Source organism: Hyalella azteca, unplaced genomic scaffold (genome assembly GCF_000764305.2).
Source record: "Hyalella azteca isolate HAZT.00-mixed unplaced genomic scaffold, Hazt_2.0.2 contig4664, whole genome shotgun sequence".
Taxonomy (NCBI): domain Eukaryota; kingdom Metazoa; phylum Arthropoda; class Malacostraca; order Amphipoda; family Hyalellidae; genus Hyalella; species Hyalella azteca.
In genome coordinates this window covers 268384-280825 of record NW_025934876.1, presented here as the reverse complement: position 1 = coordinate 280825, position 12442 = coordinate 268384, and the positions used below count along the sequence as shown (strand labels likewise).

The 12442-nt window shown below is 39.2% G+C and overlaps 1 protein-coding gene across 1 annotated transcript in view; it reads left to right on the top strand.

Annotated features, from left to right (window-relative positions):
• Window positions 1-12442, top strand: part of LOC108664925 (band 3 anion transport protein) — a 62397-nt gene that overhangs the window by 34633 nt on the left and 15322 nt on the right. Inside the window, exons 9-17 of the mRNA XM_018151623.2 lie at window positions 1030-1209; window positions 1790-1906; window positions 2564-2756; window positions 2907-3152; window positions 3618-3766; window positions 4415-4674; window positions 7116-7371; window positions 8316-8572; window positions 8948-9039. Coding sequence (XP_018007112.2) covers window positions 1030-1209; window positions 1790-1906; window positions 2564-2756; window positions 2907-3152; window positions 3618-3766; window positions 4415-4674; window positions 7116-7371; window positions 8316-8572; window positions 8948-9039 — 1750 coding nt within the window. The remainder of the gene's footprint in view (window positions 1-1029; window positions 1210-1789; window positions 1907-2563; window positions 2757-2906; window positions 3153-3617; window positions 3767-4414; window positions 4675-7115; window positions 7372-8315; window positions 8573-8947; window positions 9040-12442) is intronic.

The following is a 12442-nucleotide window of genomic DNA, read 5'->3' as shown; positions in this document are numbered from 1 at the left end:
TTGTTGGAAAGATCCCCTGAAATTCGCTATAGTTCGTGGAAGAGTCACTAACTTTCATAGGCTTTAAATGGAGTCTTAAAACCTGCAGAATCGACAGAACGGTCGCCTAATATACTATAGGATATACTATAGGATATTTTCTAATAGTTTTACTATAGGATTTTGGAGTTGTCAAGAACAAATTTACGTTCTTTGTTTGGATGTGTCTATTTAGTCTATTTAATATATCCACCGATTCAGTATAGACTATCAATATACTGATTTATTAAATAACACATAAAATCTTGTAAATCTGGATTTTAGGTATTTTTTCACTATCGTCAATGTACCGTACTGATATCGCCTATATGATGCTCAGTTATCCATCAACATATTTTTGGTGGCCAGAATGGGGAATGAGTTTAGGGCAGACAGAGTTGTATACGGCAACGTCAGGGATTGTTTGTGAGACTGACATATGAATTTCTACTAAATATAGCTCGCTAATGTTTGTATGAAACTTCATTCAGGATCTTGGTTTTCACCAATTCGAGCCGTAATAATATAAGTGTGTAAAACGTGCAGTGAAAAGAGCCACGTCTCGGTGAGGTGCGTGGGCGAAGACACAAAGCTTTCCGCATTGCTGTTTGGATATGAGCCAGAGCTTCCATGACTTTAAGAACATAAATCAGTACACTTTTTATTTTTGATCTGTCTCTCATTTCAGAACTCACCATAAAACATGTCCCACTGAACTGATAATTAATTACAATAACATGACACACCTATTTGCTGCTAATTCTGACGGCACAGCCTGCGTTTTACTACCTCCCATTGCTTTTCCACTTCACTCTACTGTAATTGAACACTACGACACTAGTCTCAATGCTTAGTTACAATCTTCGTAGTTAAACTGGGAGAATTCACTGATGCCCGACTTTCAATTATGAGACGCAAAGTCTCGTTCAACTGATCTTTAAATATCATTCAAAGAAAGATAAAGGAGCATGCTGAGACATTGTTGATTTGTTACATGTTTGTCTCGTACAGCCCGAAACAGGCGAGGGGACTCGCATCATGGAGACCTTCCAGAACATGGACCTCATGAGGAAGCTGAAGGATGACTCTGAGGCTACGGCGGTTCTTGTAGGAGCAGTCGACTTCCTCAAGTTCCCCACGATCGCCTTCGTCAGGCTCGCCGAAGGAGTCATGACGGACAACCTCGTTGAAGTACGAAGTTCCATGGTGTTCCAGCATTAATGCTCAATGCAATTGGCGCCTAAGCAGTGCAGTCAAATTTTATAAATAAACTATATGAGTATGCGTTACGTGTATGAGGAAGAAAAAAGATAGAGCGGTTCATGTTCATTGAGAGGTCGTCAATTTTAAGCATTCCATTATATGAAAATATAACTTCAATTCATTTACTCAAATTATCATTTTTGTTTCGCTGCGAGACTAAATTTTAATTCAATTCATCCACTCTAATCATTGCTTTTTGTTTCGCAAGAAGACCGAATCTTCTTTCAACGCGATCAATTCTATCAAAAAAATCAGAATACTGATATGCGAGCTTCTGTTTATTCGAAATTTTTTTTTGTAATTATAGTTCTACCGGTAAGCGGGATATCGACATTGGTGTTAGATCAATAAATTCGCACAGCGCTTAATTTGTAGCAATGCGGTAATTTTTTAAAACTAATATTTATACATTAGCATTGCGGATTTCTGCGTCTCTTGTGATGAATAATTACAATTATTCGCCTGGTATCCATTATAATTATAATTAATTATTGCAATTATTCGCCAGGTACCCGTGCCCGTTCGGTTTATATTTGTCCTGCTGGGGCCGTTCCAGGGCGAGATGGATTATTATGAAGTGGGACGATCGATTTCTACGCTGATGTCAGACGAACAGTTCAGTGAGGTTAGTCCAGTCAGCTCCCTCTTGAAACTTGCTTTAAAGCATACTTTGCCGCTGGCTGTTTGACGGTTGACCATCCATTTATCTTCGTTTTATCCACAATAACACCACGGACAGTCTAGTGACAGGTGTGTTCAAAGACTGTTAAGTTATTCTGTATCAATATCTCCTGTATTCCCGAAAATACCTGGGAGCCAAACACCTGGGAGCCAAACACCTGGGACCAAAGGTTGAGCATCGAATTAATATAACGGTTCATTTTCCATGATGATTAGAACTTCCACGAATCTTTTAATGGAAAAAAGAAATATGATGGGCACACATTCTGTATTACCTACTTTTATATGTCAATGATAATATACATAAAAACAATAGTATATTTTTTTCGTCCCACCCGCTCATTTCTTTTCCTGATTTCTATTTACTTTTGGATTTACGTTCTTTCTAGCGAAAAGACATTCTCAAGTGTGTCGACAACTTTCTCACGTGTGATATTTTCTCTTTCAATGCAGATCTTTCACTCAGAGAAATGCTCCATGAACAGCTTGAACTCGTTATAATTACTCACTGTGAGTTGAAGGGTGTCATGTTGCGCTCAGTCTTGCGAATAGTCCTTGTGTGTCGTCACGAAATAAATTAAAACGCTGATCATCTTCTCAGGTGGCGTATCGCGCTCACTCTCGTGGGCAGTTGTTGTCGGCCATCAACGAATTCTTGAACGCATCCATCGTGCTTCCCGCAGCCGAGTGGACAAACACGAACCTTATTCCAATAGACCAAATTAGAGAGAAGGCCCAGGAGATGATGAAAAGGAAGCGAACTCTTCGCAGAAAGCGCCTTGAGTCTGAGCCCCGTCAGTATTTTTAGAAATAAGTTTTTTTCAAAGACATTGTGCGTCACAAATTCCTGACCAATCAATGATTTAGCTCTAATTTTCCATATTACATTCATACGTCACTTGACTAACAAATGAGCTGATCTACACAGGACATTGTCGTTGCAGAGTTGCCAACTCAGCCTGTGATGCAACCTATTGAACTGCACGCCAAGGAAAAGAAAGAGGCACCCATTCGCGACCCCATGAAGCGCGTGGGCAAGCCCTTCTACGGCGTCTACATGGACATCAAGTCGCGTCTACCCTTCTACCTCAGCGACGTCATTGACGGTTTGAGCCCTCAGGTCGTCGCTGCTGCTATCTTCATTTTTTTCGCCAGCCTCTCGCCAGCCATCACTTTCGGTGGCCTGTATGGTGAGTTTTTTTAACCAGTACAGTTATGAAGCTAGAATTGTTATTTTTTATTCTTAACTACACTTTGTCTAGATATGTGTATAATTTTGGCTACCTATCAACAACATCGAATTATAATGGCCTGCCGATGGAAGCACTACTTGCCTATAAATAGCGTATATATGTAAGCCCTTCCCTTTGGCAAGCAGTTGCTGCGATCTTTTGCGGTTTTACAAGATACAAAATAAAAATAGCATGCATGGAAACGAGTAATTTATCATTGAATCCCTTGCACCACACAACCGTAGACCACAAATAATCAATGATATCAAATAGTATTGATATATACTAACTTTATTCTAGAAAAGTTACATTTGAACCGCTGATAAAGCTGCTCATTATACAATTCTGTACTGGAGAATCTTTTAAGAACAATTCTGAGTACAGGCTCTGTTAGCATTTCAACTGAATAATATTTCATCACAGCTGCCAAGACCGGTAGACAAATTGGCGTGGGTGAAACCCTCCTTACCACCTGCATCAACGGAATCGTACTCGCCTTGTTTGGTTGCCAGCCTCTGCTCATCATCGGAGCGACTGGTCCCCTCATGGTCTTTGACATGGCACTCTTCTCGGTAACATCATCGGATGCTCTACCTCGTTTTAGTTCTGCACACAAATTCATATGAACACGCCTTGCAAACATATGATATTCTCCGTCTGGCATGACTCTATATTATAAAAATTAAAAACGTGTCGAGTTCAAACGCTGGAATGAGTTGCGCATTCAATAGTTTAGAGGAAATAAGTAAAACGTGAGTCCGTCGACTCAATTAAACGGTTTTGAATTAGCTTTCCAATAATTTGTTACGCCTAATAGCCTCAGTTAATTATGATATCATCTTGGCTGATGATAATTGCCTACATAGGTAGAAGCTCTTTGTTTTACATATAGTTATCATTAGATTGTAAAGTTTTTCTCGAGCGTAATTTTTTATTCAAGTCACTGTTCGAATTAACTTTCGTTAGCAATGAGTAAACTCGATATAATTACTAAAATCTTAACCCTGCCAAGCGTGATCGAGATAGTAAAATGACTCGTTATTCAGGCTCGAAGTTCATGGAATATTCCGAATTGGTGTTTTGTAGAGGTAACAAGAACATTGAATGAAGCAGATGGATGCATACTTCTTGTTGAATATTAATTGTTTATGTATTAACATTTTGAAATTTTGTTTGGAATTGGTCAACAAATGACAGGAACGTCTCGTCACTCTTGGCAGTTTGCGAAGTCAATGGGGGAGGAATTCCTGGTGATGCGGACGTGGATCAGCATTTGGCAGACGGTGTTCGTGATCATCATCTCGGCCGTGGAGGGCGTGACTGTCGTGAGGTTCCTTACACGCTTCGTCGAGGAGATTTTCTCGACTTTCGTGTGCGTCATCTTCATCTACGAAGCCCTTGAGAAACTCGTCTACATCTTCATTGCCCATCCGCTGCTCGCCGAATATTGCTACGGTGAAGACAGTTTCTTTACAACCATGTAAGTAGTGGAAGACAGCACTAGCTGTCAAAAGCTTTTAGTTGTGAATAGACAACAGCTTTTATTTGTGAATAACTGAAGATAACGTGATTATATCTGTCTCATATCCTAAATACGCCCAGTCAACGCTAGTAGTGCGGGTGTGTTCCAATTTGTTACGTGAAAGTCTCGGCATCTGACTTTTGTTTCATTAAAACATATTGGAAGATGAATTTACCAGCATGTTTACTTTTCAGGATACACTTCCATGTAATATTGATTTATTTTTCACATCCCGTTAGTAAATGGAAGATACATGTAATTTAATTTTTTTAATAAATGAAATTATATATACACTATTATTCTATTTCTTAATTCGAGCTTCTATTCTCTCGCTTTGAGATGCCACGTTATTAAATCACCTAAAATATAATTTCAGGACGCGGTAATATCCCAACACGATTGGTATTGAGAATATGCGCTCAAATTATCTCTTCATAACTACTGCGCCAGAATTAAAACGTATAAACTTTCCAAATACGTCATCAGATTGATCTGGCCTTGCCCGGGAAAGCTAATTAATAAGGGATTGGGAAATCCCCGTTATACCCGACAATCTCATTCCAATTTCCATCATTTTTGGTTTCCCATTAATGGGACCGACTACCCTCCGGAAAAACTTCTACAGTTATTATCCGATCATCATGAAACTTCCAATACATACGTAAAATGTAAAAAAATAACATATTGCTTCTATGAATTTTTCGAAAAAATTGATAGAAAACGAGAAATTCATAGAAAACGGCTAAAAATGGATACTTTAGAAAATCTATCTCCTCCTACAAATATCATCCTACAACATCGAGACACGTATCATTCGGTTTGTAAAGACCATCCCTATCGATTTGAAGAGCACTTTTCTTATTTTCCCCTTAGTTTTTTTTATGTGCGTTTTTCCCATTTTTCTCATTTTTCCACCCTCCCCCCTTCTCCCCCATATAAAAAACGAACCAGACTGAAATTCAAAAAAGTGCTCTTCAGTTCGATAGGTGGGGTCTTTACGAATCGAATGGTATATGTCTCATTGCTGTAGCTTAAAAACTGTAGGAGGAGATAGGTTTTCCGTGACAATAAGTTGAACTTTTCAGGACGGCGCGACAAAGTCCCGTGCGCCTCGAAATAGGCACTCAATGTAGCATGGATACCAAACTACAGGCTTCTGTAGCTTAATCCACTCAAGGATGCTGGCAGCAACTTGTAGCGCACCCCTCCGTACAAAGTTAGGAGGGTAACTGAGCTCAGATGCCAGATACACCAATATATGTAGTCTTGCCGCTGTAATTTTCTTAGGTCTATTTACTGAAGTAACTCCACCCCCCACCCCCCCGTTAAAGCCCGGCTGTGTGCGTCAATATTGCTGTACATGGATCGCAGTAGTATCGTTGGAAAGCTCAGAATGTCAGCTTTAAGATGAGACTAAGCATGCAACTGCAGCACAACTCAAGTAGAAACTATATCCAAAGATTTCAGCAGCTAATTACTTTATATCTAATTAGTTACAGAACTCTCCCACCCGCTTCCCTTTAAAGAGACGTCATGAACGTAAATATTGGCGTACAGCGATGGCAGTGGTAGTACCATTGGAAAGAGCAGAATTCCAGCTTTCAGATGAGCACAAAAACCGGAAAACGCCAATATTGAAAATTTTAGGGTAGTCGGTCCCCTTAGTAACAGTACAGTAATTTAATGACCCGTTGCACCATAGTACATTAAGCATGGAATTTCTATTTAGCTCTAGTGTGAAATTCGAAGAATTACATTTTATATTATAGAATAAATTTAACGTCCCAAATAAAGAAACAAATTTCAGAACCTGCAGGTTATATGCTGACAAACTGACAAATATATATATGTACTATACAAGCAGGTGAACCCAGTGTTGCTCAGGATTGACATCATAATCCAAGAATCCAAGAGATTAGCGAATCACTTTCCTGTTTTCCAATCGCAAGAATCCAGTTCCCACTATCAAATGAGTGAATGAAATTTGTAATCATGTCCAGTTTCAGGTGTGTTTTTTAATCTAATTTTCGTTTTGTGATGCCTAATGATTTCGCCATTGAAATTAGTTTTTAGGCCCCGGTTACAATTCCACAGGATAGCTGTTCGCATAGTCTCAATATATGTATTTGCATCTTCAGACTGCAACACGCAAACAAATTAACTTTCTAAAATATCTAATGGAATAATTATGTCTATATTCTTCTAACCTTGGCTTCGATTTTCCACCATTTTACAGAGATTCAGAAACTTTGGGGCTCCCTTCTATTTTTCATTACGTGTTTTAGTTTTCTGTACTTTAATGAATTTTTCTACCTTAATAATTACCGGTAGAAATTCACTATGACTTCATCTGCTTTCATATCAATAAATAACCAAATAATTCGTAAATTGAAACACAGATTCCCGTCTACCACCGATTATCCTGACGTAGATAACGGGACGTTCGCGGTATCACTTGACGATGGTTTCGCCATGAACATGATGAACAGTACCGACGAATATATGAACATGACTGAAGCTCCGGTAACAGGATCTCTTCATAAACTTCCACCACAACCCAACACGGCGCTGCTGTCACTGTTACTCATGTTCTGCACATTCATCATCGCCATCAGACTCAAGAAATTCCGAAACTCAAAGTACCTCGGGCGTCCGGTGAGTATTCAAACGCTGATGTCAGGTATGCTGAAGTTTTTTTTTTTATGCTTCGAGACCGAAATTTCTAGTCTCGTGAGCTTTTCGTGGAAATATTTACAGTAAGTTCGTTTTATCTTAAAAACATTTCTGCCCTCCCTAGTTGGCCAAATAAACACCCGATTAATGTAGATAAAGAATTTTTTTTATTATCAACAAGGTAGAATCGTGGGAAGCAACAGCTCGTCGCCGAACTTAAACATTAGGTCAGCACACAGAAGTCATGGCTGAAAAATGCTCATTCAAGAAATTAAACACTACACAGATTTTCTGAAAATATTTAACACAGCCTCGACAATAACACAAAGCGACTGACTGTCGAAATGTACATGAACAATGAAAATAACACCGCGCAATGCGAACAAGACAGCTTGACTCTCCTACTTACCAGCTACACATACCACAAGATGGGAGACTAACCCATACACTCATTCACAATAACCACGGTCACTCGCCGCCATTTGCTCATGCCGCTACAATGCGACACTAATACAAAACACATAATAAAAAAATCAATGCAAAAGGAGCCAAACCTACTTGGATAGGTACAAACAAAACCTGCGAATAAATAGCATGGAAAAACTTATTACAACACATGAACTCAAAGAAAATCCCAAATAATTTTGGACATCACAGCGACCACTAATTTTCATTTCATCAGGGGACTGACTAGGTTGGGCATGCACCATCTCGCATGTCTTCCAGCTTCTCGCTCGCTAACTTAAACCTTGATCTCCTAAAAATTTAGTCTTCTCCAGCTACAGATTTTATTTATGTTTAACATTTACCAAATTATATTCATAATAACCACACCTAATTCCCAATATTTGAAACTTTTCGATTAGTATAATTTGTAAGCGTATTATCGATGTAATGTGTAGGTTATAATAATTTATATGTTGCAGATTCGTCGAGCGTTGGGCGATTTCGGTGTGCCCATTGCGATCGTAGCAATGGTGGCTGTAGACTATTTCATCAAGTACACCTTCACTGACAAACTCACCATGCCCAAGGGTATCCAGCCGAGTGACCCTGAGTTCCGAGGATGGATTATCAATCCCTTCGGTGAACATAAAAGCATTCCTATTTGGGTGATCTTCATGTGTGCCCCTGCATCGCTGCTCGTATTCATTCTTATTTTCATCGAAGCGAACATTAGCCAGTGAGTGGAGCAGGTCTAATCACGGACTAAAAAAGAGAGGAAGAACGACTACTTGAAATTTGATATAATTTTTAAGAAGAAATCTTGCGATATTGGTCACAACTTTTGAACATTTTGGCTTTGAATAGCCTTTGAAAACGCCTATTAGTGAATTTTGGAATTCTCCGTTTTGAATGACCCTTACTAAGTTGATAGCTAAGTTACTGAGGGAGTAGTGGGGCGACTAACATGTTTGCGGATCGAAAATTTAATCCAGCACACCCATGCTTGCGCATTCTTTGCATTTTTGAATTTGAACCTACATCGTACCACCATGTTCAATTGAGAGCTCAAGTTCATTCCATGTAACGAATGTCAAAATTTATATTTCCTCAGACTGATCGTTTCCAAGCCTGAACGAAACTTGAAGAAAGGGACAGGCTTCCATTGGGACATTGTCGTTGTGTGCATCTGCAACATGATTTCAGGTATGGAAAATCTGTGTTGTTTTTATCTGTAATTGACGCTTCTGCAATGAAAGTTGTAGGTTTCAGAAAAATTATACCATGATGTGCATTGAAAAAAGGCCTAGGGCCTCATATTATACTATATATACACAGTTCTGTTTCGGTATTAAAATTCAAGGAATTCTTGCTCGACCTTCATTTGTGTGCATTGGGTTCCTGCTGCAAGTTTAATAATTATTTGGCTGTTACCCTGGCTCTACTAACCTCGTCTGCGCTGCACTACTAACTGCAGCTACGCATAATTTCATAAGCCGAATTAGCCATTCCGACTATTGATGGAGGTTTGTGCTACAGAATTGGTAGGTTTGTAGGTGATGAGAATAGCGGAAATGTACCATCATATATCGGGTACATTCAAGTTCGTAAATACCGATGTTCTTGACTTACTTGGAAAAGACTGAAATTTCGACGCAAACGTACTTGGAGTATTAATAATTGTCATATCTTGTAATATATAGATCGACATTCGAGCAACACCATTGTCATATCTTGTCTTCTTTCCTCTGTTTTAGCCGGATTAACTTTTACACTACTCACGGTCTTACCTCACTACTTCTTTACGATTTTTGTACGTGCAAGTAAAAATTAAGTTGTATATATTGTTTCGTGCAATTATTTCTTATTGGTATGCAAGTGAGGCCTGGTGCCACCTATTGGGATGTTTTCAGGGTGCGTTCAACTGTTACGATAGTTCTGGTGGAGAAGACCGTGCTTTTGGGGTTAGTTATTTATTTGGAATTATTTAAATGAGTTTTTGTTATGCAGGATTTAAGATGCCTCTACGCTGTGTGTAACGTAGGGAGGCGAGTCTCCTCCTGGGTTATAATGATGTGGCATGAGTGTAATGTTATCGAAAGTGGCTTGATACTATGCTTGTACAAGTTTTCGTTGTGTGGCCTGAACGGGTTTGATACCCTTTGAGACAACGAAGAAAATAGTGTGTTATGAGGGAATTGAAGTTTCATCGGCGTTCTGTGCGGGTTGTGTCCAATTTCCCGATTCCAAGTATTTAAATCAGTAAATAATTTTCCTGCCAATTCTTCTAATATAGAGTTGGTTTGTGTGAAAATTGTATGATTCAAGAGATATTTTTTTTTTGTGCTAGGCCCAATTTGTTCCATGCAGAGGTCTACGAGCACAAATTTGTCTGCGATAAGCAGATTTGATGGCTATTATGAGAATGAGGTCGATAGGTTGCGATTTATAACTTTACTTTGGATATACGTTGTGAAATCCTTCGTGGCTGTGTATGACACTTACTGGAGATGTTAGCATATTGTGTCATTATGAGAGATGACGGATGGAATGAATGAGATCACATGAATGCATTTTCGTTAAGCTATATGAGCGAATTCAGTCTTCATCTCACGTGATTAATTGAAATTTTCGGGAGTAAAGCTTCTTGCGCTTAGATCTGTGACCGCGTAGACGGGATTAGAAATTGTGGAGGTTATGTTCTCGATTTCTTTAGATGCATCGGGATGTTTGTTGTTTTTATCGTGAAATGCTCTAGCTGAGTGTGAACCGAAATTACGTGGTCTGTTAAAGTTGTGGAGTTTAGAAGTCGGATGTTGCTTAGAATTGCTTTGGCAACTACGGGATGTTGCGTGTTGTTTTTTGTACATATTTTCGAGATGGACTGGTCATTGCTGAGTAACCACGACATTGCTACTGGTCATTGCTGAGTAAGATGTCGTGGTTAATTTGATCGTTGGTTTTCTCGAATCTGTTGATCGGCGAATCGATTTTGCAAGCACTGTAATCACTATGAATATTTTGTATATCAATAATCGGTAGCTCGGATAAAATTACTAAATTTGAACTCCGTTTTTTATTGTCTGCCTCGGCAATATGTGCCATTTGGGGGATAAGTAAATTGAACAGTTATTATGTTGCAAGTACCGTCATTACAGTTATTATACTTATTATTATGTCACTCGGGTAGGAACTATCAGTTGAATTTTAATTCTTCTCCGTTTCACTATAATCGATAATGAACAAATTTGTAGATCAAGGATCTATGTCTCTTGAATCAAGTACAGAAGCAGTCTTCTTGTAAGAATACATTGCACATTTCTATTGGCGTCTTCATTTAAATTGTCAACAATTTAATCAATATAGCTGTAGGCTAGGAGAAGTACGCTTCTGGGGAGAAGTTCGCTTCTATAATCAATATAGAAGCGAAATTTTCATTATTAACAGATTAAGAAAACATATATCCGATAATGAATTACAAATGCGGAAGAGAGTTGGAATGTATTCGAATCAAAAACATTCGCTTATTTTCATAGGCGTTACCTCAAAGTTGATACTTTTTTCTCAGATGAAATGTGTTAAATCCTTGGAGAAATAACTTTGATAACATAAATTATGCCCAGCTCTTTCTTATGCAACTCCGAAGCTATATATCGTTCGGTGCTTTATTCAAGCTCATGCACTGAGAGAAAATTTACCATTGTTTTGAAACACTTAAGTATCTCGAGGCCTCTCCGAGCGATAGGGCCGAAAGCGAGACACCTACATCCGCCCAGGTGTCTCGAAATTTGGGATTAGGAGACAGATGGGAAAGAACGAACGAACGAACGAACGAACGAACGAACGAACGAACGTGAAGATACTGATAAATCTACGGGGAACGAAACCATTTTCTCAGAGTCTCTGCCCTATTCTTGTCCAGTTTCCAGCGCCTGATGAAATTATTCCGACATATTCTACTCCTCCGGCCGATCCCAATCTAATCCATGGCCGCCTCCCAAGTCCAGAAAAAAAATTAGAAAAACTATATTTCTCCGTCTCTATACCTGATTTCAACGCTTCTCTCCTTCGCAGTGGAATTAGTCACAAGTTTGTTCTTTTATACAACTATTTATTATACAATTTATATCGGTATGTATAGGCTTCACGAAACTACACTGAGAGAAAATTGACCTCTGTCTCGAGACACTCAAGTGTTTCAAGGGCTCTCTGAGCGACCGTGCCGAAAGCAAGACGCCAAAGTGTTTCAGAGAAGTCAAAGTGTCTCCAAATGTGAGATTCCGAGACACTTTGGTGTTTCCATGGTCAACTTTTTCAAAAACTTTAGCAATGTCTATGTATACTACGTCTACGCCAGCTCCCTCCTCCAGCTGGGCCACAAGACGGTGATAGTGCTCCAGTAACTGCGACAAACAGGAACGATTACGCCGGAAACCATGTTGTCTATTACAATACAGGTCAGCCTCTTATATATGGTGGACAAGGCTCCTGGCCACTACCTTCTCAAAAACCTTGATCAGGTGTGAGGTCAATGTCACAGGTCTGTAATTTTGGGGTCAGTCCCTCGGGCCTCCTATGTGGATTGGCGTTATCAGTACCACACTGAGGC